Source organism: Penicillium verrucosum (genome assembly GCF_028828655.1).
Source record: "Penicillium verrucosum strain IBT 35672 chromosome Unknown utg000003l_segment0_segment0, whole genome shotgun sequence".
Taxonomy (NCBI): domain Eukaryota; kingdom Fungi; phylum Ascomycota; class Eurotiomycetes; order Eurotiales; family Aspergillaceae; genus Penicillium; species Penicillium verrucosum.
The window spans coordinates 2,943,435-2,970,505 of NW_026643212.1; the positions used below are offsets into that span (position 1 = coordinate 2,943,435).

At 43.7% G+C, this 27,071-nt stretch overlaps 14 protein-coding genes across 14 annotated transcripts; 7 read left to right on the forward strand and 7 right to left on the reverse strand.

The window, feature by feature from the left end:
* Positions 1 to 346: 346 nt before the first annotated feature.
* Positions 347 to 1,698, forward strand: N7516_008794 (PQ-loop repeat-containing protein; the record flags this gene model as incomplete). The annotated part of the gene is made up of 2 exons (XM_057221513.1): positions 347 to 402; positions 591 to 1,698. The coding sequence occupies 2 exons, from the start codon at positions 347 to 349 to the stop codon at positions 1,696 to 1,698; spliced, it is 1,164 nt and encodes a 387-aa protein (XP_057071785.1).
* Positions 1,699 to 3,279: 1,581 nt separating this feature from the next.
* N7516_008795 (uncharacterized protein) lies at positions 3,280 to 3,780 on the forward strand (the record flags this gene model as incomplete). Its single annotated transcript, XM_057221514.1, has 1 exon — positions 3,280 to 3,780. One exon carries the CDS (start codon positions 3,280 to 3,282, stop codon positions 3,778 to 3,780), a length of 501 nt encoding a protein of 166 aa, XP_057071786.1.
* Positions 3,781 to 4,012: 232 nt separating this feature from the next.
* Positions 4,013 to 5,547, reverse strand: N7516_008796 (co-chaperone SGT1; the record flags this gene model as incomplete). The annotated part of the gene is made up of 2 exons (XM_057221515.1): positions 4,013 to 4,537; positions 4,591 to 5,547. The coding sequence occupies 2 exons, from the start codon at positions 5,545 to 5,547 to the stop codon at positions 4,013 to 4,015; spliced, it is 1,482 nt and encodes a 493-aa protein (XP_057071787.1).
* A 420-nt stretch (positions 5,548 to 5,967) lies between these two features.
* On the reverse strand, positions 5,968 to 8,366 carry N7516_008797 (terpene cyclase/mutase family protein; the record flags this gene model as incomplete). The annotated part of the gene is made up of 4 exons (XM_057221516.1): positions 5,968 to 6,058; positions 6,127 to 7,572; positions 7,628 to 8,091; positions 8,157 to 8,366. The coding sequence occupies 4 exons, from the start codon at positions 8,364 to 8,366 to the stop codon at positions 5,968 to 5,970; spliced, it is 2,211 nt and encodes a 736-aa protein (XP_057071788.1).
* Positions 8,367 to 9,017: 651 nt separating this feature from the next.
* Positions 9,018 to 10,518, forward strand: N7516_008798 (uncharacterized protein; the record flags this gene model as incomplete). The annotated part of the gene is made up of 6 exons (XM_057221517.1): positions 9,018 to 9,297; positions 9,371 to 9,437; positions 9,502 to 9,610; positions 9,684 to 9,851; positions 9,905 to 9,976; positions 10,048 to 10,518. 6 exons carry the CDS (start codon positions 9,018 to 9,020, stop codon positions 10,516 to 10,518), a joined length of 1,167 nt encoding a protein of 388 aa, XP_057071789.1.
* A 417-nt stretch (positions 10,519 to 10,935) lies between these two features.
* Positions 10,936 to 11,540, reverse strand: N7516_008799 (E2 ubiquitin-conjugating protein UBC7; the record flags this gene model as incomplete). The annotated part of the gene is made up of 2 exons (XM_057221518.1): positions 10,936 to 11,189; positions 11,291 to 11,540. 2 exons carry the CDS (start codon positions 11,538 to 11,540, stop codon positions 10,936 to 10,938), a joined length of 504 nt encoding a protein of 167 aa, XP_057071790.1.
* A 260-nt stretch (positions 11,541 to 11,800) lies between these two features.
* N7516_008800 (scramblase family protein) lies at positions 11,801 to 13,475 on the reverse strand (the record flags this gene model as incomplete). The annotated part of the gene is made up of 3 exons (XM_057221519.1): positions 11,801 to 12,826; positions 12,884 to 13,055; positions 13,114 to 13,475. The coding sequence occupies 3 exons, from the start codon at positions 13,473 to 13,475 to the stop codon at positions 11,801 to 11,803; spliced, it is 1,560 nt and encodes a 519-aa protein (XP_057071791.1).
* Positions 13,476 to 14,082: 607 nt separating this feature from the next.
* Positions 14,083 to 14,550, reverse strand: lcl2 (the record flags this gene model as incomplete). Its single annotated transcript, XM_057221520.1, has 2 exons — positions 14,083 to 14,276; positions 14,373 to 14,550. The coding sequence occupies 2 exons, from the start codon at positions 14,548 to 14,550 to the stop codon at positions 14,083 to 14,085; spliced, it is 372 nt and encodes a 123-aa protein (XP_057071792.1).
* A 200-nt stretch (positions 14,551 to 14,750) lies between these two features.
* N7516_008802 (mitochondrial 54S ribosomal protein bL27m) lies at positions 14,751 to 15,566 on the forward strand (the record flags this gene model as incomplete). The annotated part of the gene is made up of 1 exon (XM_057221521.1): positions 14,751 to 15,566. The coding sequence occupies one exon, from the start codon at positions 14,751 to 14,753 to the stop codon at positions 15,564 to 15,566; it is 816 nt and encodes a 271-aa protein (XP_057071793.1).
* A 292-nt stretch (positions 15,567 to 15,858) lies between these two features.
* On the reverse strand, positions 15,859 to 16,107 carry N7516_008803 (uncharacterized protein; the record flags this gene model as incomplete). Its single annotated transcript, XM_057221522.1, has 1 exon — positions 15,859 to 16,107. One exon carries the CDS (start codon positions 16,105 to 16,107, stop codon positions 15,859 to 15,861), a length of 249 nt encoding a protein of 82 aa, XP_057071794.1.
* A 2,877-nt stretch (positions 16,108 to 18,984) lies between these two features.
* Positions 18,985 to 19,338, reverse strand: N7516_008804 (uncharacterized protein; the record flags this gene model as incomplete). The annotated part of the gene is made up of 1 exon (XM_057221523.1): positions 18,985 to 19,338. The coding sequence occupies one exon, from the start codon at positions 19,336 to 19,338 to the stop codon at positions 18,985 to 18,987; it is 354 nt and encodes a 117-aa protein (XP_057071795.1).
* A 2,907-nt stretch (positions 19,339 to 22,245) lies between these two features.
* N7516_008805 (uncharacterized protein) lies at positions 22,246 to 22,491 on the forward strand (the record flags this gene model as incomplete). The annotated part of the gene is made up of 1 exon (XM_057221524.1): positions 22,246 to 22,491. One exon carries the CDS (start codon positions 22,246 to 22,248, stop codon positions 22,489 to 22,491), a length of 246 nt encoding a protein of 81 aa, XP_057071796.1.
* A 2,951-nt stretch (positions 22,492 to 25,442) lies between these two features.
* Positions 25,443 to 25,839, forward strand: N7516_008806 (uncharacterized protein; the record flags this gene model as incomplete). The annotated part of the gene is given in 4 exon segments (XM_057221525.1): positions 25,443 to 25,448; positions 25,468 to 25,605; positions 25,627 to 25,701; positions 25,732 to 25,839. The coding sequence occupies 4 exon segments, from the start codon at positions 25,443 to 25,445 to the stop codon at positions 25,837 to 25,839; spliced, it is 327 nt and encodes a 108-aa protein (XP_057071797.1).
* Positions 25,840 to 25,842: 3 nt separating this feature from the next.
* On the forward strand, positions 25,843 to 26,622 carry N7516_008807 (uncharacterized protein; the record flags this gene model as incomplete). The annotated part of the gene is made up of 2 exons (XM_057221526.1): positions 25,843 to 25,960; positions 26,285 to 26,622. Coding segments are annotated over 2 exons (456 nt in total), but the record flags the coding sequence as incomplete, so codon positions are not given.
* Between the last annotated feature and the right edge of the window lie 449 nt (positions 26,623 to 27,071).

Sequence of the window (27,071 nt, forward strand, 5' to 3'; positions counted from 1 at the left end):
TAGCTCTCTGGATTTTGGTGTCTCAATATCTCACTATTAAGACACTGCTATCTTATTTGAACTGTAGCTTAGTAAATTGCTTGGAATGAAAGAAATGAAAGAAATGAAATGCTCATCTGAAATGTCCTATACTTCGCACGTGACCATACGACGTCATCCATGGTTCTGTCTTTCATCTTTGGATTTCTCTTCTCTTTGCGCCCCAATTGCCCTTTTATCAACTTGCACAGAGCTGGATCTTCCAGCTACTATATCTGTTTATATTGGGATCCTATTTTTACATTGTTTTGCTTCCCAAACCTTCCGTGGGAGCACTTGACTCTGAATCGCACAGTTCGCCTGCAGGATGTTCCCTTCGCAGGCGGTTAATCTTAACATCGAGGCCCTTAGCGGGATCTGCGGGTAGGTTAGACAAGCAGAACTTCTCTTCTCTTTCTTTTTTTTTTCTTTTTTGCTTCATTTTTTGGTGTTTTTTGTTGTTAGCTGTCAAGTTTATTTGATGCATGCATGTGCGACAGCGGATCTAGATCTACTTGGCCCGACGATCTCTGCCTGTGTTGTTTTTCTTAATCCAATACTAACCAATTCAGATCGGTTTCTATCGCCTGCTGGGTTGTAGTTTTCTCCCCTCAAATTATCGAGAACTTCCGACGTGGCTCTGCAGATGGCCTCTCTCTCATCTTCCTCATCATCTGGTTGGCTGGCGATGTGTTCAACATTTTAGGTGCCGTCCTACAAGGCGTGCTTCCTACCATGATCATCCTTGCAGTGTACTACACTCTAGCAGATATTGTTCTGCTAGGACAGTGCTTTTACTACCGAGGCTTCAACCTCAAAGAGGAGCTATCTCCTTCAGACACGCCGGACCTTTTTGCAGCCAACGATGCGGAGCAGAATGGCGCTGAACATCAACCCCCGCCAACAGAGAGATCAGCCCTTATCCCGAAGCCCAACGGCCAGGTCCAAATTGGAGACCCAACTATCAACGTAACCGGTCAGCAACCCGAAGCCCGCACACGTCCGCTCTCCGATGGAAGACGGCACTCGGCAGCCTCTTACCAAGATATCTTCCACTCATCGGTAGACGCCACCCATCTCTCACCTGCAACTCCCTTTGTCGAACCGACAACGGATTCCGCGCGGCGCCGTGCTCAACGCGCCCGCCGTCGCCGCATCTCCGCCCTCCAATCTGTTCTTTTCAACCTCACCGCCGTCGCTCTAGTCTGTGCTGCAGGTGTGATGGGGTGGTTCGTAAGCCCGGCAGCAAAGTCATCGGCCCCAGACCCGGAACCTCTTGCTATGGATGTGTTGGGTCAAGTATTTGGCTATTTCTGTGCAGTTTTGTATCTTGGATCGCGTCTGCCCCAGCTTCTTTTGAACTACCGCCGTAAATCAACGGATGGTGTTTCCCTGTTGTTTTTCCTCTTTGCTTGCATCGGAAACTTGACTTACGTGCTTTCTATTCTGGCATACTCGCCTATTTGCCATGGTGGGTCTTCCGAGGAGGTTATGGGCCATCGTCACCGTGCGCATTGCCGTCCTGGTGAGGCGGCTGCGCTGTATGGTCGGTATGTACTGGTGAACTTGTCATGGTTGGTCGGTAGTGCGGGCACGCTGTTGCTGGATATGGCGATTTTTACGCAATTCTTCTTGTACAGTGATGGCAAGGGTGATGAGGAGGAAGAAGAGGAAGAGTAGATGCTTAAATATCTAGATGTGATTTATTGCCCATATATCCATGTTTGAATTACAATATTGTTGACTCCGACTCCTGCCTTTTATGGCCTAGCTTTATGATATTAGGGATAAGCCACCAGGTGATTCTAGATATGACACTACTCCCAAGATGTTGTTGATGACTTTGCTGTCAACGATGAGGTTCTGATGTGTTATCTAATTGATTCAGGTTATATATACACGGGAAATTCAGGAATTTTATTACAAAATAATGTTTTTTCTTTATGCTGTCTACTTATATAAATCTTATACCAAGACTACTAGAAAGAAGAAAAAAATACATCACAAGGCCACCTAAGCTGCCGACTATTCGTGTCCATCTTAATACAGGATAATCATTTTGCTCGAAAATTAGACCAAAGACCGCGTGGAAGAACAGCAAGGCCAGTCAGATCGACCTACGATGCTACGCTAGACACGCCGCCACCTCTACCAGATTATCTGACAGCGACTGGAGCTTCGAAGTACCAGCAAGTCCTGATGATCCTGGAAGTCGATAACACCGCACTGCTATAGTTGGTAAAAAAGAGTACTATCGGTTAATAGGCCTCGACGAAGCCATATTAAAGTTCTTCAAGGATCCTCTGATGCCCGAGGAGCCGAGAAAATGCGAACCAACAGACGAACACACTTTGAGCCTCGGGTATGAGATGGAAACTAGCGGTCAAACCTGATCTGCAGGATCAACTTGCTAGACTGGAGGATATGTTTGCCATAAAATAAGGCTTGCAGATAGGCGGTTGGGTCGTGGTGGCCATGAACATGATTCATGAACTATGGATCATATGGTAAAAGGTCAGTCCCCCGCAAGACTGAAACATTTCAGACAATCATGTATGTCGTAGGGTTTCAATCTCTAGTGTCTATTTACGCTTGAGGGGGGATATTAGGGCAACAGGGTCGGCAGAGATGTAACTTTACTCCTAAGCCAACCATCCGCGTCATGATGCAAGTGTCTCGATATTAAAAAAAACTGGCACAAGCATACTAGTGCAGAATAATGGGTTGCAGGACAGGGATGAGTGAAAAAAATAAAATAAAAGTCATTGTGAGGTGCAGAGGGGCCGGCGCCAATATAAGTTTCACGGAGAACGAATAGAACTCCAACTCACAGCCTATCATTTAAGCTTCGAGTATATATTGTCTACATACTTGCAGCCCTAAGCTGATTTGTATCCCTTAGAACCCCAAATTCCCATTCATATTTCATCTTAGTTGTTCTCGCCGATCCAATATCACGATAAACCCGGTCTATAAGATCCGTGGAAGCTTCCCAGCCAACAATATATCTATACGGAAGATGTGCCGATGAGTTGGGTTACATTCTTTGCAGCCCTGATTCCAGCCCAACATTGTTCGATATCTTTCGTAGCGAAGAGAGAAATATGTATATATAACCTCAATTCAATCACACCATGAAGAGAAACAGAACCAGACCAAGATCCAAAGCAAAAAAAAAGAAACTACCATCCACAAACACAAATACCCCATCAACCGAGCCAACCCATCAATTCAATTCTTTTATCCAAATAACCAATCTCAATGCCGACTACCATGAAGAACCCACAGCTCGTGCATGCAGACACGATCCGAATGGGCAAATGGACCGATTTCCACGGCGTCGAAGCAGACAAACTCGGCACATGCTCTGTCACGGCAATTGTCAACGAGGAAGGCTTCTTGCTCTCCAACACATCCTCGGATGGGTTTAGGGAGATCCCTGCTGCGGAACAGCTGTGTGCGCTCTACAATGGGAACAAACTGCTATTCGGCAACAAGCCGGTGAATGTGTGGATTGTGTATGAGCAGGAAAATGCAGTCAAAGGACGGGGGATTAGGAATGTTATGCGGAAAATCGGACCTGCGCGTGTTTTCGAGCAGGTGTATAATGGGGAATCTTTCATGAACCGGCCGAGCGAGGAGGGTGCGAGGTTTTGTCTGACGCTGGGGGGTGGGTCTGTTGTTGCTACTATGTCCCGGCAGGATAGAGGAGGGTGTTCTATTCTGCTTTCTGGGGATGGGACGACTGTTGTGTGTCGATAGAGAGTGGAAGCAGGTTTGGATTTGAAATGATGGTGTTTGGAAGAGGGGTTTTATATCTCAGTAATTGGAGTCTACGAATTGAAACTACTTGCTTTTCAGACGATTAAGAAGGCAATTTGAGAAAGAAATCAGTTGAAACATATTTCCACCACCTCAGAAACACCTCGCTACATGCGGCTTAGCAATTAAAAAAAATAAAAGAAAAGAAAAAACAAAAACAGCAAGCGGGAAATCATTGATGGTGAGCTTCCACCTTTCCTTTCGCAACCTCAGACCAGTTCGTGCTCAGCGATGTGCCCTGGCTTTCGGTGTAACTTTTGATCATAGCCCGGCGTGTCTCTGGGTCAGCACCAGCATACAACTTCTTGAAGAAGCCGTCGACAGCATCACCACCTTCGTCATCCGATGCATCGGCTGCATTTCCATCGACCCCTGACTTCTCACTTGGTTTCTTCTCAGTGAGCGAGGATACGACCTTGTCCCAATCCTTGGTACCGTGTTGCGACGAGGTGGGGTATGAAGGGCCCGCGGTAGCTGGAGCGTTCTGTGCGGCTGGGTGGTTGGTAATCTCATTGATGTTGGTGGCGGAGCCTTCGAGGGCATTCCATTTTTGGCCGGCTGTCTTCTTTCGCAGAGTGATTTCAATCTTGGTGCCCTTAACGGAGATCTTGGACTCGGCGGGGTTGATGGCTGCATAGAGCGGGTCGAGGGTAAACTCGTATGTAGAGCCAGATGGGAGGGGGAATTGCAGATAGACCTTTCGCAGAGTTAGTTTCAAGTCTAATGATGACCAAGCAAAAGAATACTCACAAAATCTTCCTTCAGATCGACACCGACACTGTCATTTAGGATCCCCTTGGCATAAAAAGTCACAACCACAGAGTCCTGCGACTGATACCACTCATGGCGAACATTCTCCGGGACCATAGAGGGAGCCGCAGCTTGGGAGCTTGAATGTTGAGGGTAAGCATCCAACATAGACTCCTCCCGGGATAGGGTCGATCCCTCGATGAGTTCAGGGTCGAAGAGCTGAGGCTGAATCTGCTGCGAGGCTATGGCGATTCCCACGTTGCCAGCCTTGAGGGCCATCCACTGATCGTTCAGCTCACCTCTGCTCGGAACGTAAACGAAAGATGGGAACTCATGAACGGATACAATGCGCTTCGGATCGTCCTCGGGTATTTCTGCCTCCTTGCGTCGGAGTTTGTTCATCCAAATCGGCAGTTGTGTGCTGTAATTGTTTCTGTAGCCTCCCCATCCAGATCCTGGTCCTCCCATGGTAGCCTGAACCTCCTCATTTCTATTCGCTGGGGGCTTCTCGATCTTGGTTTTATCCGCGATGATCATAAGCACAAATCCTGCATCTCCATATCGCTCAAGCTGGTACAGCGACACGGCACGGCGCATCTGAGCGGAGATGATCAGTTCGCGGTTTCCGCGCTCTTTGGCGAGATGGAGCGCGATTTCGGCATCGTTGAGTGCGGACTGGTAGTCAGGGCCACCATCTGCGGGCTTGAGGCGTGAATAGGCAGTCGATCGCGAGATGTAGTATGCCGGAGCGCGGGGTAACTCGCTCAAGGCGTGGGTGTAGTGTTCAATAGCGAGGCGGTAGTCGGACTTGGCTGAGGCTTCGTCGCCTCGAGCTGCAGCATTCATGATAAAGGGATCAGGGATTATCGGAGTTGGGTTAATCAACGAACACAAAACGCAACCGAGTGCGGAGGGATGAATAAACTCGGATGGCCCAAGCTCCACTTGATCAGCCATTTTGGTGGAAGGACTTGGGGCACGTGATTTCGCGTGAGGGGAAGGTGAGGGGAAAGAGAAGGAGCGAGAGAGAAAGATATGAGAGATGAGTATATATACACATATACTATACTTATATACAAATGGAACAAAGGCAGACATGACTACCTAATTAGGATTAAACAATAGAAGCTTATCAATTGAATACCAATTGAATATCTGATATGGAACAAAGGAAGACATGACTACCTAATTAGGATTAAACAATAGGAGCTTATATCAATTGGACTGATATGGAACAAAGGAAGACATGACTACCTGATTAGGATTAAACAATAGGAGCTTATATCAATTGGATACCAATTGAATACCTGATGAATGAGGGGTTTCATTATTGATTAAGTACATATTGTGTGGGACGTCATTTCCCCTCGAGGTCGTTTACACGAGCTCCGCATTTCCGAACTTCTTACTATACAAGCCCAATGCACGGATAGGCCAGTAGAACTTGTAGTTGGGATATGAGATCATGCTAGATAAAAGGAGAGAGAGGGTCAGTAAATCAAATCCAAAAGAAAGATCAGGTTAGTTTCAACTTACCAAGACTGGTTGAATACACCTTCAATCGCCTCCTGTAGCCACTCCCCATTACGCTGCTGGCGAGACATTAACAGTCTAATGCCCCTCTCCAATGGTTCTTTGTGCGGGTATCCCGCCTCCATGAGTCCAAGAAGAGACCAGGCAGTCTGACACACCTGGGACTTCTCATGCTGAACATACTGATGGGTCGAGCTACTCAGATAGGACTCGCCCCAGCCACCATCGGCCTGTTGCTTCTCGATCAGGAAGTCACAGCCCCGCCGAGAGTCGGCGCTTGTTTCGTATGTCTCGCCGACGCTAGCTAGACTTTCGAGCGCGAACAATGCCGCGTAGGTGAAGCAGATTCCCCAAGAGCCATACCAGCTACCGTCGGCGCGCTGGACGTGCTTAATGTGGCCGACAGCCTTCTGCTTCGCGGCGCGGATTTCATCGGCGCGATATTTAGGGTAGAATTTGCTGAAAAGTGACAGGGCCGTAACAGATGCCGTTGTGCATTCGGGGTGGTCATAGCTAATCATGATTCCACCGAAGACCTCCGCAGCATTGAGCCATTCGACCTTGGGTGAGGCACGGGTAATTTCGTACTCGGAGAAGCCACCGCTTGGGTTTTGCATAAGCAAAAGACAGTCGACAGCGTCCTTTAACCGCTGTTCGGGAATCAGCTTAGGGAAGTCGTGCATCTCCTGCAGCTGAAGTGTTGATCGGAGACCCTCGGCGGTGCAATCGCTAACTGTGTAGCCTTGATCCTTGGTGCTGAATGGCCAAGCGCCCTTACGGTGTTGGCGGTAGCATTTTTCTTGGTCCGGCACATTCTCTCGTAATTGATGGTCGTCGAGGAATTCGAGAGCTTTCGTCAACATCGGCCGCCATTTGGGCTCGTCGGCGAAACCAGCGACGACGATCGCCTGGGTGATGAATGCCGTGTCCCAAACTTGCACGCCGTTGGTGCCATTTGCGAGCATGCCCTCGCCCTTCACCCACATGTAGTCATTCAACCGCTCCCTGTGTTGGCGGACAGAGTAACTGTCTGGGCCGTCGTGGATAAAGCAAGCCACCATGTTCATTGGATTGTTGACAGGGCCCAGCCCCGCGTATTTGGTGTTTTCATCTTCCATGCGAATCAATTCCCAGGTCCATTCCTCGGCTCGCTGGACAATACTGGGGAGTCGAAGGTAAGGGTTCCAGACCCGAACCAGCAGTTCATTGGCTGCATTCAACAGCCACGTCTTGGGGTAATAATTGTCTACCTCGTGAATCGAATTGCGATGCGCAGCGAAATCAACAGAGCTGTACGGCTGGGTGTATAGCTCTTCGCGCAGCTGTCTTGTCAAGTCATCTAGAGGGTGAGACCATTGCTTAGACCACAGCCAAGACATTGGGAGGAACACCTGGCGCATATGAATCCACCACCGCCAAGGAGCGAAGGGAACCCAGTCGGGAAGAAGCCTATGTAGTCTGTTAATAAAAGAGAACCTGTACTTGTTGCAATGCGTGGACCAACCAGATCTCAGGGGGAACTGGGTTGACACCCTCCCACTCCATCACTCCCAGAATACTGAGCCAGAACTTAGCCCAATGAGGGCCATATGTGGCACCCCCGAACTTATGCAGAAGACCCCGAGCTTTGATCATGCGCGGGTCCTCTTCGCTGACACCGATCAAGCGCAGTGCCACATAGTTCATACAAGTACCGAAGACGGAACTGTGGCCTTCGATGTGCAGACCCCATCCACCGTCCTCTGGGTGTTGACGGGCAAACAGATAACGCTTGATCTCCGTTGCATACTCAGGGGGGATAGGGGTATTGGTCACATAGTAAGTGATCAAAATACCCGGCAGTAAAAACATGGGGCCACCATACTCGCAGGCCCAGTTTCCGGGTTCTAGTTGAAGATGCGAGAAGAATGAAAGTCCATTCTCGGCGGCTTTCAATGGTGTCTTGGCCTCTGGCAGCTCTGGAAGTCCCTATAATGCGCCATTAGAATTGGATGAAAATTTAGAATTTTGCCAATTGAGTGAGGGTTACATACCGTTGGCATTCCCAAATGATATTTATCAGCTACTGATTGCGGCCACTCTTGGTTATCCACGTCAGATTCGAGATACCGCCATGTTTGACGGCCTTCTTCATCGACCAATCGCCAGCGCGAGTAGTCGGTTTTGAGATCTCCATTGGCATCTGGGGTGAGATGGCCCTCGGCTGAAGTTCTCCATGGCCCAATATGAGGAGTAGAAGACATGATATGAAGAATTGGGTCTTTTTCACCAATCTAGTAAAGACAGTAAACAGCTTGGAGAGTCCAAGGCGAGGAACCTTGGAAACCGGGAAAGCTTAGTCATCAGTATCATGACTACGGTGTAGAATGAAGAATGTTTTTACCTCTGTGATACCAGTCAGACAAATTGATTAAAATGAAAAGAACTAAGAGAAGGAAGAGGAGAATATCAAGGATGTTCTGATCAAGAGACAGGGGGTATACGAGGCGTGGTGGTGATGTGGTGGAGTAGTGTATGGTTTTGGCATTGCTCTACATAACTAGTTATACAGTGGTACACTTCAAGAACTCCAAGCCTCAAAAGAACACCGAGAATAGTTAATTAGACTAAAATAAAATAATAGTTATAGTGTAGAAGTCCAGGTAGTAATTTTCTAGATAGAACGATGAAAGGGAGAGGCGTAGAGTAACCTCTGACCTCTATAGATCACAAGTTAAATGCATCTTTTTACTAATATTTGCTCTAAATTTGTTATTTATAACAGTCACTATTGTTTATATACAAGATTTATAAAGGGGATACTGTGTCATGTAAGCTCATTTGTGTCCATTGTGGTCGACGGGTAGATAATATTATCCTTCAACCCTCATTTCACCTTGCCCAAACCCACCCCAATGGCAATGGCTGAGCCATCGACCATCAACGCTTTGGAAATAGACGATGGTCGAGATCCCTCAGTCCAAGAGTTTATAGACAGCACGCTCGCAGAACTCATCCACGGACTCTCACAGACCCCAACAGAGGCAAACATCTCCATCACCCTCAAGCGGAGAGCCAGCCCAATGGCTTGCATCATCAATCCCATCACCGGAGCTTTGGAAGCGAGTCCGAGAGCTGAGACGTACAGGAAATACTCTTGGCCAGGAAAGACGGCACATGAGGCCTGGAAATTTAGTAAGATCTTTCCTTCTACCCACTCTGCACACCACCTGGATGACAAACTCATCGAGTCTGCCTGTTCGAATAGCCGTCATCCTCCGAATCCTAGCTATATTGGACGAAGCTATTCGAGCAGGCCAGCTAATCTCCAAAAGGTGAGCTTGCAATGCCCAAGAACCAGCCTGGATGGTATACTGAACACATCCATACAATCACCAGAGACATATACTATATCGATCCAGAATTCTTCCGCGTGCAGTATATCGTGGACCACACTGTCGATGACCTAGCGTATACCATCGGAGTGAATAGAACGGCATTGAATGTGGTTTGTCCTACCGAATCATTTGACAGAATAGCACTGCGAGGTCGTGCTGCTGACATCATGCACAACTTTCTAGGAAGCTGCAGCAAAGGGACTGGTGACAGGAGACTTTCGGTTGATCCGTGGCTCCCATATTTTAATTGATGCGCAGTATGTTACCGAGGACAGTCTGATTCCTCGGATAGAGGATGGAGACGAAATTGACATGTCACGGGTCCGCTGGGTATTGGTTATTGAGAAAGAGGTACATGGGCATGCCAAACCTGCAGCATCAGTACGCTGAGTCCCAGTCCACAGGCAGTCTTCCACCGGCTCGCGCGAATAAGTTACCACACCAGAGCACTAGCCGGGGAAGGGATTATGGTCACTGTAAGCTGCGTCTCTGTTTTGGCATATTCTATCGTCAAGCCGAGCTACTGAACTCAATGCCACTCGGACAGGGCAAAGGATACCCCGATTTCATGACACGAACGTTCCTGCGCGCAATGTCCGACTCCGCATCCAACCAGAGCAGACATCCGCCTCGTTTCTATGCCCTCACCGATGGTGACCCCCATGGCATGGCCATCATGTCGACGTACAAGTACGGCTCAGCGGCCCACTTACATCAAAATGCTCGGCTCAGTATGCCGAGGCTGCAGTGGCTAGGTCTTCGAGTTACAGATATCATAGCAGTTCCGGAGGTACTTGGTGACACGGCTCTTCTGTCGCTCACGATGCGAGATCGCAAGAAGATCGTGGCTATGCTTCGGAACAGTCCTGTCTGGGCGAGCGATGGACCGGAGCCAGAGTGGCGTGCTGAATTGCAGCGGATGCTGGTTTTGAATCTGAAAGCGGAAATTGAGATCCTGTATGGGTGCCAAGGGGGTTTGGAAGGGTGGATTAATCGGAGGATGTTTCGGCAGGAGTAAGATGCTGTAGCACCTGCATATCTAGGAAGGTATTAGATGTATAGAATATAGACCACATGGAATAAAGACAGGAACGATATATCATAGTGCTTTTCATGCAGCCCGAATACTTTTGTGGAAGGGGACATGAGAATACTGAAGCAGAGGCAAGATTTAGCAAGTCGCTGGAATAAAAGAAAACAGTGTATCGAAAGAGCTACATGTATTTCATCCGCTATCATAATGCGAGGATAAGAATGCACTGTACAGACCGAGAAGCTATCGCATATCTAGACCATGCAAAAAGAAAAAAAAGAAACCCTTGAACGCCAGTCATCAAATCTTGACTCTCACGCAGCACAAGCAGACCATTTTGACAGACATCCACCTGCGCAGCAGCGAGAGAAACCGAGGCATTCATCCACAACCCAGCCTACCTCACAGACCCAGACCCTTCTTCACCTCATCCCGAACCTTCTGCTCGTACTCGGCTCTCCGCTCGCGCCACATCTTAGCAGCCTCAACATTGGCAGGACTCTCGTCATTTGGCTCAGCAAGCATACTCATAACCGAGATGAGGATCTTCTCCACGCTCTGAATGGGCGACCAGCGTTCCGAGGCGTGTTCGTAGTGGTTTGGGTCGTCGCCGGGGGGATGAAGGATGGAGATGCATACGGTTCCATTGGGGTAGACTGTAATTCAAATTCATCAATAAGATGCCCGCCATTGTTTATATTGCAACGCAAGCAAGTAGCCATTCGCAAGTGACTCCTGAGTTGTCTCGGTCACGTACCGTTCGGGTGCCACACGCCACCTCCAATGAACTTCATTGTCGGCGGGCTCAGGGGGTAATCTCTTGGGAACTTCAGCTCCGCTGCGAAGACGCCGCCCTCAAACGGGGTTTCCTCTGGACCCTGGATCAGGGCTTCCCAATAGAACATATCATCTTCGGAGACGGGGCCTGCGGTGATACCCTCTGGTGGGTTGGTAGAGAGGTTCTTGTATTCGTGGAAAAGGCGCTTCTGAGCGACGGATGACGCCATTTTCACTGTTTAATTGATTCGAATGCGAAATGCGATTTGGAAAATACTTAAGTGGCGAGGTTGTCTGCGGGGACTTGGGTGGGATGAAGGGTGGGGATGGAATAATTCCGGGGCGGTGGACAAAGCATGGCGATGTCGTGGGCAGAGATGGTAAACAGCGATTGAAAGATAGCGAAGTGAACGGAGATATTTTTAGTTTTAAAAGTTAATACTATATCTAATTCGTGAATATAATAGTACAGTACAGAAACTGGCCCTCATCACCAGTCGAAATAATCACCCCCATCCCCCCCATCACCGGTGTCACCCCCTTCGTCACCCCAAGAGCCATCTTCCCAAGGGTCTTGAGGTTTATCCTGGAACCCCTGTGAGCCCATATCCGCCGGCTCCGATGCCGAGACATTTGGATCCCCTGTGTTGCCCCTCTGCATTGCTTCATACCCAGCCATTGCACCGGCGGTGGTAGCGCCTCCAACCATACCATTTGGCATACCACCGGCAGTTCCAACTCGCTCAAGAGCCCCAGAGGCAGCTCCACCAACAGCCCCGGCCTCACCGGCGGCAGCGCCTTCTGCAGCGGCACCGCCAGCAGGAGTCTGGCCGCCCATAGGGACCCCATACGCCGGAAATCCAAACACACCATGGCCATGCTGACGGCTGAAGTAATCGAAATCAATGCTTACAGCTGTAGCCAACATAACAGCACGTTGGTCGAGGGTCATGCCTAAGGCTTTGTTGCTGTGTGGTGTTTCCGTGCCGAGAGCCGCGGAATCCATTCGCATTGCGTAAACACCGGTATCTGTGAAGATTTCGCGAGCGAATCCTGCGAAGTTTCGATTGACGGATCCAATTAACTGATTATCTGCTGATTTCAGGGAGAAATCCCATGATAGAAAGGGCTCATCAACGTAGGCAAATTGGTTGAATTGACCCTGGTCTTGGTTGGATGTTTGTACTAGTTGCATCTGCTGTGCTCGTGATAAACCAGAGTCAGATAATGCGATATCATGGGTTCCCATGTCTGTTTCCGGGTTTGGCGATTGGTGATGGGTGAAGAGATTGTACTTTCGCCGCAAAGGTGCCCACTGCTGCTGGGCTTCGCCGATAACTCGCATTTGACCGAGTCCAAGCGGAGATATCCTTGCACTGGAGCTGGCACCAAGTTCAACGAGAGAACCTGGTGTTGTGCTTTGAAGAGAGGTGGATGCCGAGTGAGCATTCGGGGTTTGATCGAGAGGGTCATATACATGAATTCGAGAGTTGATCCAAGAGAACGGGCGGTTGAACTGCGGTTGTCAGCCAAACGAAAAACACATCAAAAGACGGCCATTCTATAAGCTTACTCGAAGGACTTCATTTTCGTGTCGGTCAAATACATGTGTCACGAAACTTCGGTGGGTATGGAACCACTGCCGTGCCATTGTACTTGCCAATCCCTTATCCTGTTCCGCCATATATCCAACGTGATTTCCTTGCGCATCCATGATGATATACTTATTAGCTTGTTCAAACCCACTGAGGGAGTCAGTATACATGTTTTTTCCCCTCAAATAGGCACTTGCGCAGCACTCACATCAGAACATTCATCATCTCTAGTTCTCGTTGTACGACTATTCCCGAGTTTGCCAGTATTGAAGTTGCCGGGTGGTTTTCTTTGAGCACACCTCTAGGATCTTCAGGCATGTGAACAGGAGAAAGTAGAGTGTTCTGCGAAGGGTCATAATTGGGACCTGTGGCATCCTGGGACTCAGGGGCAGCAGGCTCAGGCTGTTGCAAGGGTTTGGCTTTTCTCGCAGTCTGGATGGGATTTGGTCCTTTTATGCTATTGCGAGGACCGCGTGGAGATGCATGACTTTTGAAGCTTGACAGAGCTCGAGTTCGAGTTCGAACTGGTGTCCACTGTCTTTGCAGGGACCGGAGCCTTAAACCCCACATGGTAGTTGAAATGGACCAGATTAGTCAAGATACGAGGATTAAGACAAAAGGTTGAACGTTGGAAGTAATGCGAAGTTGGTAAGTAATGCGCACACTCTGGGAAACCGATGACGGAAGGTCAATGCGGAGATAATCGGAGATAAAGCAACGGCAATTGCTTTTGTAGATCGTTTACTCTTAGTTATACTACTCTTCTTATACTCTTACTTCAATCATGGCGTGCTATTTTCAAGATATTAAGGTAAGTTTTAGATTAATTCGTCACTGGATTTTCCATTAATTATCATAATTATCAAGGATTACCGACGAGTGCTTTTCCAGGCGTGGAAAATTAAACCTTAAGTTACTCTGTATGCATTTACATAGTAGACTACGTTGGCATGTCTTAGGTAGAATTTCCAGTTTCTGTCTGAACACATAGGCAGTCTGTTTCAATATACCAAGTAAGCTCTCCAATTTTGCAGCACACCTGGTATGTCCAAAAAAACGATTGATAGTAATCCTATCGATCAATTCGTCCAGCGGCACCAAGCTTCATGGCTCGACCCCACGACCGATCGGCAGCTGCATCCTTCATATAACAAAACCAAGATCATACACCCAGTTCTCACAAGACACCCTTGCGAGCTAATTCGATTTTCCGCGCAGCTTCGCCTGCCTTGAACCCTCCTTTCGACACACAAACAGCACTTCCTTCTCCAAGTTCAACCTTCTCCTCGACATCTGGGTGAGGGCACGGGCAATGGTGTGGGAAGTGTACGCAAGCAAGAGTTCCGGGGCAGAGGTAGTGGTCGCATTGTGCTGTAAACAGAGACCACAGTAGTCAGTTATGTGGTCACGAGAGCAATACGAACTTGCGACAGCATGTTTTCAATAATCGAATATTTCGAGTCTTACCTCCACTCCACATCTGCTGGTACCGATCACTGTCACTGGGAGCGTTCTGCGACCGCTGCTGTTGGCGCTGTTGCTGCTCGCCGCCTCCGAACATCTGGTCGAAGAAGTTGAATTGGGCCTGGGCAACAGACACGAGAAGGAGAAGAGCCCAGAGGGCTTGACGCCAACTCTGCAACATAGTTTGAATAATCACACCGAAAGTAATTGTAGAATGGAGTATTTGTACAGAAAGTAAAACGAGTTTAAGTGGTGTGTGTATAGTTAAATGAAGCCAGCTTACGGGTACACACGTGACGCCAAGCCTGATCTCCGAACGAAAAACTTCCCCTTGGGAGCTTAACGATCTACACCTCCAAACAATCCAATTTACAACCCACCATGTTCAAGCCGCGAGTGCTAACGCCCCTGCGGGCACTGGAGCGAGCATTCACCCCGAAAATCCAGTCGACACCTGCGCTCTCCCAATCGCAATCCCTCCTGCGCACCCTCTCCGCAACATCCACATTCCCGAAAACCACACCAACACCCTCCCTCTCCCGCGCACTCCTCCCCTTCACACAAGTGCGTCACGCCTCGCACGCCTCGCAAGGAACGGCCAATCAGCACTCACGTGATCCGGCCGGTAAGCGTCTCGGAGCGAAGCGTTCGGGCGGCGAGTACGTCGTAACGGGATGCATCATTTTCCGGCAGCGAGGCTCACTATGGTTCCCCGGTGAGAACTGTGGAATGGGACGGGACCACACAATCTACGCAACACAGTCCGGCTACGTGCGCTACTACCTCGACCCGCAGAAGCACTCGAAGCGCCGGTATATCGGAGTTGTTTTCGACAAGGATGAGAACCTCCCGCACCCGCGCAATGCGCCCAGCCGGCGTAAGCTGAATATGGCTCCTGTGCCGTTGGCGGAAAGCGTCGAGGCTCAGTCTGATCTCGTTGCTTCTGTTGATGAGAGCGGTGTCCGTGTGACGGATGTCGAGGCTGTCGAAGCTGAGTCTGGCCCCCAGCTACGCCCCGGTTACATGTACCGCGAGGCTAATTGGGAGATTGGTCGCTCTGCTGAGAAGGCTGGTATCGTTGCTATGCCGCACGATCGTGGTAACCGTTGGTTGGCGTGGAGGAAGCGTCAGCAGAGAGCCGAGCGGGCTGCTCAGCTGAAGAGTTTGAAGGGCAAGAAGAAGACGGCCAAGAAATGAGGGCATTTGCCGCGTGCATGATGTCTTGTTCCAATAACTTCTGGGTTTCTGTAGCGATATGAGGATTTGTATCTGGTGTTCACTGTATTATAGAAAGAGCATTTACCCATCAACTTTCAAACGTGTATTATCCTTTTTTCTTTTTTTTAGGGAGATATTGGCACACAAATGCCATATTGAAGCCCCCATATTCATGGCATCCTGACGTATAAAGAGTGCCTCCCATAGTTGGCCTCAGCACAGCCCAGCGAAACCATACAACAAGGCTATTTATCGTCTAAATGTCAATTTACTAAGAAATATTTCTCTCCTTCAGATCGAGGATCTCATTTTGGGCTTTCTTCAACTCCTCATTTCTGGCAAAAACTTGTTCACGCTGATGGCCGAATTCTTCAATCATAACCGACGCAGCTTGGGACTCAGGGCTTGAAGCCAGTGCACTGACTTGCTTAAGAAAGCTCTGAAGACTATCGCTGTTAAAGGTCGAAGGTGCGACATACTGGCTTGCGCTTGAATGGCTTTGAATGCTAGAAGAAGACATGATGAAAAGACTTTGTTGGGCTATGAATATTCACAGGTTTGTCAATACATAAACGAATTTTTGGTCCGACAAGAGAGCCTGACGTGTTTATGAGTTTCTAAAAGAGCCGCAAAGAGCTAATATAGCCATTTCATAGATGTTTGGATTGCATATAGAGATTGCGATCAAGCACTACATGTGAATAGATGCTCTACAAATGTACGAGGGGAGGTTCATGAGCCCCATTATTGTAAGCGTAATAGAAGTGATGCTAGTTTATGCATGCGAAAGCAGGGCTAGAATGCAACGTGTTCTTGACCATATAGGCTCAATGTACGCGAGTGATTGCGCGCATATTTGCACCCATGTGCAGCTACGTGTAGCCCGGAATATGGTCGCCTCGTTGGAGCAAGTCCGATTCTACTGTGAGCTGGGATAGTTGGAGTGTAGAGCGAAGATTTACAGTACTAGTACTAGTACTCCGTACAACTTAGGAGAAACAAGTTTAAGTTCTCCGTTCTCGCCTGAAGTCTCGGAATAGAGCGGAGGTGCTGGCAAGCAGGTTGAAATGATTTTTGGTCAGTGAGCTGGGGATGCGAATGGATTATGAAATGTACGGACCTGCGCTTTAGGTGGGGAAGGGGCTCTCAGTTTACTGCTGTACTTCAACCACCACTTTGCACGCCCTCTTAACCAGCAGGCAAACTTGCAGCCGGTCACTGAATTATGAGTTGCTTGGAAATGCGAGTACAGAAAGAAAGTTTTCAGAGAAAATAAAATAAAAAAAATCAATTCGTTCATATCCTGTTTAAAGCGTACAATGCTTGACCCGGACTTGGATCCCGAGCAGAAAATTAGACGTAAATTCTAAGGCTGCTGGACAGGGTTTAAAGAAACCTGAACGGTTGCGCAAACAATGTTGCAATGTGCGACAATGTTATTCGGACAAGTTGCTCAATCGAATAAGAACGAGGCCCATAGTGGTGAGAAATGAGGGCCAACGGCAAGCAAACTTGCGGCTGTTGATTAAACAATCGGTTGTCTTAGAAATAATTCTTTTCCTTTCAAACAACTGAAGTGTTTATTGAATATCATTGGGTAGACAGCAGTCTCCATTCCAAATCAGCGCATTTTCCCTTATACCCAGGCAACCCCCAAGTCTAGAGCAAAAAAATTAATTTCACCCAGGTTAGCGATGTCCTGTGCAAGCCCCGTGCTAAGCCTATTTCTGCCATATTTTCCAGGCCCTACATACCTTGATTCATAATAGTTCTCGAACGAGTGCTCACTTAATCCAGAAAGGTCTTCTGATTGAGAATAACACAAGAATAGATATTGCATACAATCGAACGAGGATTATATTGACTTTCTTCTCTTAGAGGATCAGGCGATTTACATAAACTTTTTTGATTGGATATTCAAAACATCACGAAAGAAATTGCTTCAGTCGTATAATGAATACTGGCGAGGCCTTTGTCAATACTTGGAGCTATCCGCCCATCGCCGTGTCAATGAGAATACCCGTCAACAGATACGACGAATAAACTATATCCTTTCTGTTCCTAAACAAAGTATGCTTACTTTAAATTTTTTTTCTCGCAAGTATATTCCCAGCCAAGCGCAGAATCCCCCGACGAACGAAAAACAAAAACACTCTAATATAAATGCTTTTGATGTAATTTGCCTACATCACTGGGTCCATTCGAGATTCTTTCGTCACGGGAGCATGATTGTTCAGTTTGCTACAATCCAACTCTTGCTTCCTCAAAACACATCATCACTTAGCATTCCGACTTTGAGCAAACACAAACAAGATGACATTTTCCAAAGTGATCTTCCAAAGCACATTTCCTTAAAAGATCTTCCGAATTCGATCTACTACAGTATAACCTGGTTATAACGATATAATTCAGACACGGGAAAATTATCGTTATATCCAGGTATGTATTCGTTAAATCAAGGTGCCATATATTAAATATATATTTCTGGTTTACATACAAATTTAGGCCCTAAAAAAGCTCCTAATATCGCTCTGCTTCTGCCCTCCTATTTTCCTTGCTTCAATTAACCTCTCATGTCTATGTAGAGCAGTAATTAACTTGGTTTCACCCTGTTCCTGCTGCTCTTCATATAACCGAAGGGTTTTTAAAGCTTGAATAGCTTCATAGTGTTGAATCTGGGGCTCTTCAACCATTATATCATCATCAATATCAACCTCTCTAGAGAACTCGCTTAGTACAATATCATCAATAGTATCAATACTATCTTGAACAAGCTCATCAACTAGGTTAAGAAAGTTCTCAATATCCATTGGATTTGGTACCTAAGGCCGTATAATAAGTATATTAGAAGATATCTCATTAACTAGCGATTAAATACTACTACTACTACTAGTAGTAGTAGTAGTAGTACCCGATATTAAGAGCCCTTTTTAGAAGTAGTTCCTAATTGTAAGAGCTGATATATCAAGATCCTAAGCTTAAATACCCTATTGAATAGCTCTTAGTATATTCATTAAAATCATAGGATCTCGACCACTATCAAACTCATTAAATATAAATTTAACCCATTAGCGCTTCTAATATACTTTCTATATATTAATAATACCCTAATCAAGTGGTTGAAAACGGGAGGTTGAATTTGGTGGAAGCCATATAACTAGGGTATTTCGAAGTGGTGAAGTGCTATTATTAATAGCTTTCACTATAGATTCGTGTGCTGAGAAATTATCTATAAGAAGTACTACCTTCCTATGAATCATTATAGCATCAAACCACCGAAGCCATTCTTCAAAGATCTCGCCAGTCATCCAGGCCTTGCTATTCCACTTCCAGTATATATTAAGATTATTAATATTAACGCGGGAAGTGGTAAAAGCGCGGGGCTTCTTAGCTGTGCCTATATAGTAGTTATTAGCATAGGAAGTAATAGCATAGCAGGCATAGCAGGCATAGGAAGCATAGCAGGCATAGCAGGCATAGCAGGCATAGCAGGCATAGCAGGCATAGCAGGCATAGCAGGCATAGCAGGCATAGCAGGCATAGCAGGCATAGGAAGCATAGCAGGCATAGGAAGCATAGCAGGCATAGCAGGCATAGCAGGCATAGCAGGCATAGCAGGCATAGCAGGCATAGCAGGCATAGCAGGCATAGCAGGCATAGCAGGCATAGGCAGGCATAGCAGGCATAGCAGGCATAGCAGGCATAGGCAGGCATAGCAGGCATAGGCAGGCATAGCAGGCATAGCAGGCATAGCAGGCATAGGAAGCAGGCATAGCAGGCATAGGAAGCAGGCATAGCAGGCATAGGAAGCAGGCATACATACCAATAAACCATGGTTTTAACTTCTCAGAACCATCTGCATTACAACAAAACAAGGCTGTAATTCTAGCCTTCTCCTTCTTTCTTCCAGGTAAAGATCGGGTTGAAAGGCCTCGGTCAGGGGTACGCTTCCAAAAAAGGCCAGTTTCGTCACAATTAAATATATCCCGAGGGCTATACAATTAAAGAGTTTGACGAATTAGAATCATAGCTTCAGAAGCAAGCTATAGGGTGCTTCTATCTTTACCATAATATAAACGATTGCGTATTGATTTACGGTGCTAAAATCCAGCAAGCTAGCCATTACTAAATAGAGGCATTTCAACGCCTATATAAATAGGTAGCTAGTACTAGAAAAAGCGCGCTTTCTCACGTATAACCTCTTAGGTTATAGGAATATAATATTTAGCGAGTTTTATCTAATAGATAAGGGCCTTTTTAAGGTCTAGCCACTACGCTATCCGAGCGCGCTTTGCATTAACCTAGTGCTTCGAGAGCTCCGCGTTAAGGTAAAGGTATCGGGAGGAGAGGATTTCGGAAGTTGTAGATTGAGAAATAGGATGATTATAAGTCTCGTTGAACTAATTGGCTAACCCCTTATACGTAAGTAAGGGGTTCTTTCGGTAGTACTCTCGAAGAGCGATCTTTTAGGAGATTGGGATAGATCGGCGAGGCATTTTTATTAGTCAGGAATGCTTGAAAATGACGTATAAATCCCTAGATATAACGATTTTTTGCGTAGGAGAGAGGGTGAATTTACGATAATCGCACAAAGCAGGTTTTAACGATTTTTGTATAGCGGATTAATTCAAGCACCGGATTCCGATCGTTATAACCGGGTTATCGGTATATCCGGTATCGTTATAACCAGGTTATACTGTATCGATCCTATTATTAATATTAATTTTTATCGATAATCTTATTATAAGTTAATATTTTTATTATTCTAATTATTTAGGAAGCTTTATTTTCTATAGTTATTTTATTAACGTGACGGATAGTACCGGTACGTATATTATTTCTTTTAATTAAGACCGAAGATAGATACTTAATATATAATTAAAATAACTAGTTCCTATAATAATAATAATAATAAAGAAGAAGGTTCTTTATATTCTCTCTCTACTTTTTACTAGTAATAAAATCCTATTTCTAATAGTTAGTAATAGTAATAATATAGTCCTATTAGACGGATATATATATAAAGGACTAATCTTCCTAAAATAAAAGAGATTAAGTTTAATAAAGATATTAAATTAGCTTTTAATAATAATAATCTAATAAAATAGAAATAATAGATTATTAATAGATTAAATATAATATAAATTAATTAAGTTATTAATTATAATCTTTCTTATTTTATTAAATTTAATCTTAATTATAATTTATAAAGATATTAATTAAAGATTTTTAGTAGATAGATTAAAGATCTTTTAGATTAAAAGATTATTATAACTTTTAAAGAATATATAAATAGTTTCCTAATTTATACTAATTATATATTATATAAAATTAAGTCTATTATTTATAATATTAATATTATTAATAATATAAGATATAAAATAATTAAATTTAATAAAATAAAGAGATTATATTTTAGTTTTATAAAAGATTATATTAATATTTATTAGATCTAATATAATTAACTTAATATATATAAAATTAAATCTTATTTATTTAGAGTATTATTTATAATACTTCGATAATTAAAAAATAAACTTAAATTAGTTATATTTATTTATAAGATTTTAAAAGATAAGATACTAGATTTTATTATAAAAAAGAATTTTAGTAATATATATAAAATATTAATAATTAAAATATATAATATCCTTATTTTATTATTATTTAATCTAAAAACTTCTACTAATATTATTTAGAATAATAATAATTAATATAAAGATAAAATAAAAGATTAAAACTATAATAATAAAGATTATAAAGATAATTTATATAATTTTAGATTAGATAATAATAATAAAAATAATTAAAATAATTAAAAGGAATAATAATAAGATATAAAGAATATACTATTTAAAGATAAGTTAATTAATAAATAAGCGGAATAATAGTATAATTAATAATTATAATATATAAATAATTCTAAGTATATTTATTATAAATATATTAGATATCTTATTAAGATATATTTTTATCTAATAAAAGATTTATTTATAGAGAGATAGAAGCTATATAATAATATTTAATACTATATAATTATATATATAAAAAAAAAATAAGATTAATATTATTTATATTAATATAGCTTATTCTTTAAAATATAACTAGATAATTAATAATAATACTTTTAAAATAATTACTAGATATTATAAGAATTTCTATAAATATTTAATTTATAAGTCGGATAAAAAGCTATATAATTATATAAATATTAATAATAAGATCTAATTAGTAATTAGTTATAATAAAATACTAATTTAAATTAAGAATTTAGAAGATAAGATTAAGATAATTCTTATTAATATCTATTATAATATAATTGTTGAACCCTCAGGCATGCATGCATGATTGTTTGCTACAGACTGAGCCTTTCTTTTGTTTGCTATTTGTTGTTTATGTTCAGATGGTTTGCAGGGTATATAAATCCCTGCATAATTAGTTTTAGCAATTAAGAATCTTTCTTCTACTTTTTCCCTCTCAGTAGTAATCTATCATAGATTGCTCATTAGGTTATGAAGCCCTTTTTCTACCTCTGAATCATTATTTTATCAATATCCATCAAGGATAGTGCTACAATAGTACTGGGCCTTGCTTTGGAACTTTGTTTTTGAAGGGTAGTAGAAGATACTATACCTTACTTTGTGGTTATTTTGTCAAGATGGCAACCCACCCACCTGACAACAACAACTGGCATGATGAAGAAGACGTCTTGGTTATTGACCAAGCTGTCGGTCTGCCAGATGTTGGAACATTCAATCTTTACAAAATTACTCCTCCTCTTAAAGAAAGAGAGGATCTTGACAAATGGATCGATAAGGTTGAGAAGATCTTAGAGAGCCATAATTTATACAATTTGATCAAACGATCGATCTCCTGGCCGAGCCGAAGAGACCCGAATGGCTAGAAGTGGAAGACTCTTTCTAAGTAAGTTCGTACTTGGATGTCTAGTAGTTTAGATAGCGACTTGATGGAGGAAATCAATGGTCGGGGAAATCCGATTATATTCGCAGATGAGTTTATGGAGGAGATTCGGAAGTACCTAAAAGGTGAAGGTTATGGTGCTTTAAAAGTAGCTATGATAGCTTTCCGGTCTATCTCTAGAAGGAAGTTTTCGTTAAGCGATGAATTCATTGTTTTAATGAAGGCAACGTATAAGACGTTGACTGATTTGAAGTCTGGAATTCCGCCCTATTATGCTTTACAAACGATGTTGATAGAGCTAATGGAGGTGCTAGAGCTAAATAGTTTTATAGTTGTGAAGGATAATGAACTAAACGCTATTGAAAATCTAGTTACTAAGATTACTATGGTTGATTTCTATCGATATAGTACGGCAATTCAGGACTATATTAAGTCTACTTCCGCCGATTCCTTTGGCATTATGTCTGCGGTTAATGACAACCAACCTCGACGCTAGCAAAATAATAATCCTCCGAATCCTCCGAAGCCTTAGAATCCTTAGAATGCTCGTTTGACGAATTCACCTCCGAAAGGTACGTCTCCCCAGGAACATGTTAATAAATGGAGAGCATATAGACCTGAGAGAAGTAATAACGGTAATTGCTCTTACTGTGGGGTAATGGGCTATGGTATATTGTTATGCTGGAATTTGTATCCTGATAAACGTCCGGAAGGATGGGTTCTAAGACCTGGAATCTGGTTCTTTAAGAATGATAATTGTGGAGGCAATTCGACAAACCCTACGGAATTTAAATAGGATAAAGCTTAATAGGTCTAGGGGCTACCGATAGATAGGACTAAGTAGGCAAACCTTTCTGCACCTAAGAGCGCTGGCTTTATTATGACATCGATAGCCGGTTTGCCAACTGATTTCAATCCTTCTTATATGCTTGCCAATCAATATACGGTAGACCGAGATCTAGATGACATTGATGATGTCGAGGGGTTTCTAATTCAACAACTAGATCAATTAATGATAGCTATTCAATTTGTGGCTGTAATACCTGGATACCTATGGATTTTGGACACGGGTGTTTTAGAGTATATCTGTAGTGATCAATCTGCCTTTCTAATAACTGAGAAATATCCGAAAGGATAAGAATATAAATAGTTGACCTCCGGTAATGAAAAGGTCAAAGCTGAATATCATAGTTTGGTTCAACTTAGTTTTTATGTCGAAGATATCTCCGTTTAAACGGTATAATAGGCTGCTATTCAAACGACTCCGATATGCTATTAAATTAGTATTTATTGTGTTTATAGAGTAGGTCAATATAACCTCTTCTCTCTAGGCACTGTAGAGAAGGAGATGGGGATTTGGTGGAATAGTAAATTGAAAACTCTATATGATGATAAAGATAGAGTGATCGGTTTTACTAAGGATTTCTATAGGGTACCGTTTATTCAATTAGCCTCGCCCTTTCTTGGTGCTGCGGTGATCTCCGCGGAACTAGCCTATAGACGTTTGGGCTATGCCGGTTCTTATAAAACCAAGCTTAACTAGGCAGATCTAGGTTGTGATATTTAGGATTAAAATGATCCTTTCGACTGTAAGGCATGTGGTCTTGGTAAATCTAAATAGATTATATCAAGAGCTAATTAGGCAAGGGCTATAAAGGCTGCCTATATGTTTTATGTTGATTTGCAGCCGGTGAACCCGCCTGGCTACAACCCGGAAAATGGCAAAAATGATCGACAACATGTAATGGTGATCACCGATGATGCAATACGTTACCGTTTCGCTTTATGTCTTGCTACAAAGGGTGAAGTATTACTAGTTTTACAACGATTTGTAGAAGATATTTACCGGAGGATAACAACTTAGACTTTCGAATGGCGTATTGACGGGGGAAGGGAGTTCTTTACCTTTGTTACTTGGGTAAGAAACAAGATAATGATTATGTCTATTTCTGCTTCTTACGCCCATAAACAGAATGGCGTCTCCGAATTCATAGGCCATTACCTTCTCTAAATCACAAAGACAATGGGAATTGATGCCGGTTCGCCGAAAGAATTGTGGACCGAGGCTTTGAATACGGCTTGTTATATTATAAATCGTCTTCGAAGGAAAGGATATGATGCACTAGTGATCGCTTGGAGGAAGCAATTGAATATGTGAACCCCCGACAATATAACTCTTTCTTTTCTACGGACCTGGTATGCTAAGGCATATGTTCACATTCCGAAGGAGAGGAGAATCTAGAGCTAAAAGATGGAGCTAAGGGCCTGGATAGGCCACCTTGTTGGATATGAAGGAGATAATGGTTATATCTACCGAATTTACAATCCTAAAACTAGGAAGGTGACGAGGTATAGAGACGTTGTTTTCTGGGAACAGAAACAGGGAATTCCTCACTTTGATGATCGGGATATTGTCGTTGAAGGGGAGGTGATCGATGGCCCTTTGGATTCTAAGTAAGGAACTGGATTACCTATCATTATGGCACAACGTTCTCGACAAATTTAATAGGTTGATCAACTACCAAAGCTTGATGATTAACAACGGGTGATTGAGATAGATGAAGAAGAGGATGATGATGATCAAACTATGTATTTTGCTACGCCAAAGGCGAGTGCAAAGTTGATTTCTGGGAATTTGATGCCTATACTATTACCGTCGGCACCATCTCCGGTATCATTATTACCGGACCTATTATCTGCGCCTATACCGACTCCGCTATAACCGGTAAGAACTAGGTTTGGACGTCAATTGAACCTACTAAGACGTTTCGAAGATGAAGAATGGGATAAATATGGCAAGGCTTTGTTAGCAATTGATTTAATTGAGACAATGATTGGTACGGTGGCAATTGATATTCCCTAAGGTTTAAAGACCTGGCAAATCAAGATTCCGCGTAACCGAACAGAAGCATTGAGTTCACCATAGAACGAGCTATGGCAGTAAGCGATGGATCTATAGATTGAAAAGCTTGATCGTACTAAGGCCTATCAAACTATTGATGATCCACTAAAGGGAAGCACGGTGCTACCTGGCAAATGGGTTTTTGATATCAAATGTGATAAAGAAGACTATATTACCGAGTTCAGAGCTCGATGGGTTATCTATAGCAACAGATAGAGACCAGGTTTCGATTTTGACGACACCTATGTACCGGTTGCACGGCCAGAGAGTATAAGGCTGTTCCTCTCTATGGTGATGATTCGGAATTTGTTTTGGGAATAGATTGACTATACTACTGCCTATCTTAATGCCCTGATTGACGAGAGGTGCGTCTTTATGAGATTACCTACGGGGTATGAGACACCGGGCAAAGTTTGTATGATCAACTAGGTAATGTATGGTTTATGTCAGTCCGCTTGCCTATGGTATGAGACGATCAAACGGCAATTGGAAAGTCTTGGATTCGAACAATTACCTGATGAAAGATGCATTTTTTGGTATGAGGGGAAGAGTATGTGGCTTTTGCTATATGTTGATGACACCCTCTGTGCCGCGGTGTCGAAGGAAGATATTGAATGGTTGAAGCGATCGATTACTTTTAAGATCAAGGTGATCGGGGAACCTGCTAGGTTTCTAGGTTGCAGTCTTACTAGATCGGATTAAGGAATCTGGATGGATCAAGCTGCTTACCTTGAAGACCTCTTGCAAACGGCAAGCTTAGGCAGGGTTAGTTCGATATACTTACTAATGAAGGCGTCTTACTAACCACCGTTTTCAACAACTAAACAATCTTTGTCAACAACTAATGATGAAGATTAAGAAGTTTCAATGTAAGAAAAATCTGTATATGGAGAGGACGTCGGTAAGGTTGGCTGGTTGACCATGAGAACCAGGCCAGACATAGCCTTTGTTGTGAATCGATTGCAAAGAAGAACTGCTAACCCGAGGAAGCAGGATTTGGAAGCTTTATCTCAGCTTCTTCGCTACCTAAAGGGTGCTCCTGATTATGGAATCAACCTCGCAATTCAGCTTGCAAAGGACACTAATTATGACAGTTTAATTGGCTACGTTGATTCTTCGTATAACGACTGCGAAGACGGCAAATCAACTGAGGCCTACATTTTCTATTATGCCGGAGCACCGGTTTTATGGAGCTCTCGGAAGCAAGACATTGTTGCTACCGGAAGCACTGTTGCAGAGTATATTGCTTTGGATAGTGCAGTGCGGGAAGCATTGTATCTGGTCAAAATCCTTCAACAGCTGAATCTTGAAGTCAAAGACAAAGTTTAAGTCCCGATCTGCACTGACAGCGACAATGCAGTTGCAATCTTGAAGAATGATGCATTCAAGAAAAGCACTAAGTGGTTAGATGTGAAATACCACTTTGTGAAGCATGCCTGGAAGGCCAAATGGATTGATATTCGAGTCATTGATTCAAAGTCAAATCCAGCTGATGCATTGACAAAGGCCTTACCGAAAATTGATTTTGAAAGATTGAGAGAGCAACTGGTTACGAAGAAAATTGAGAAGAAAATGACGTTAGATTGATGGAATTTGATACTTGGAAACTGTTGATTTTATGCATGATTTTACTATGCAAACCAGATTGATTTTTATGATTT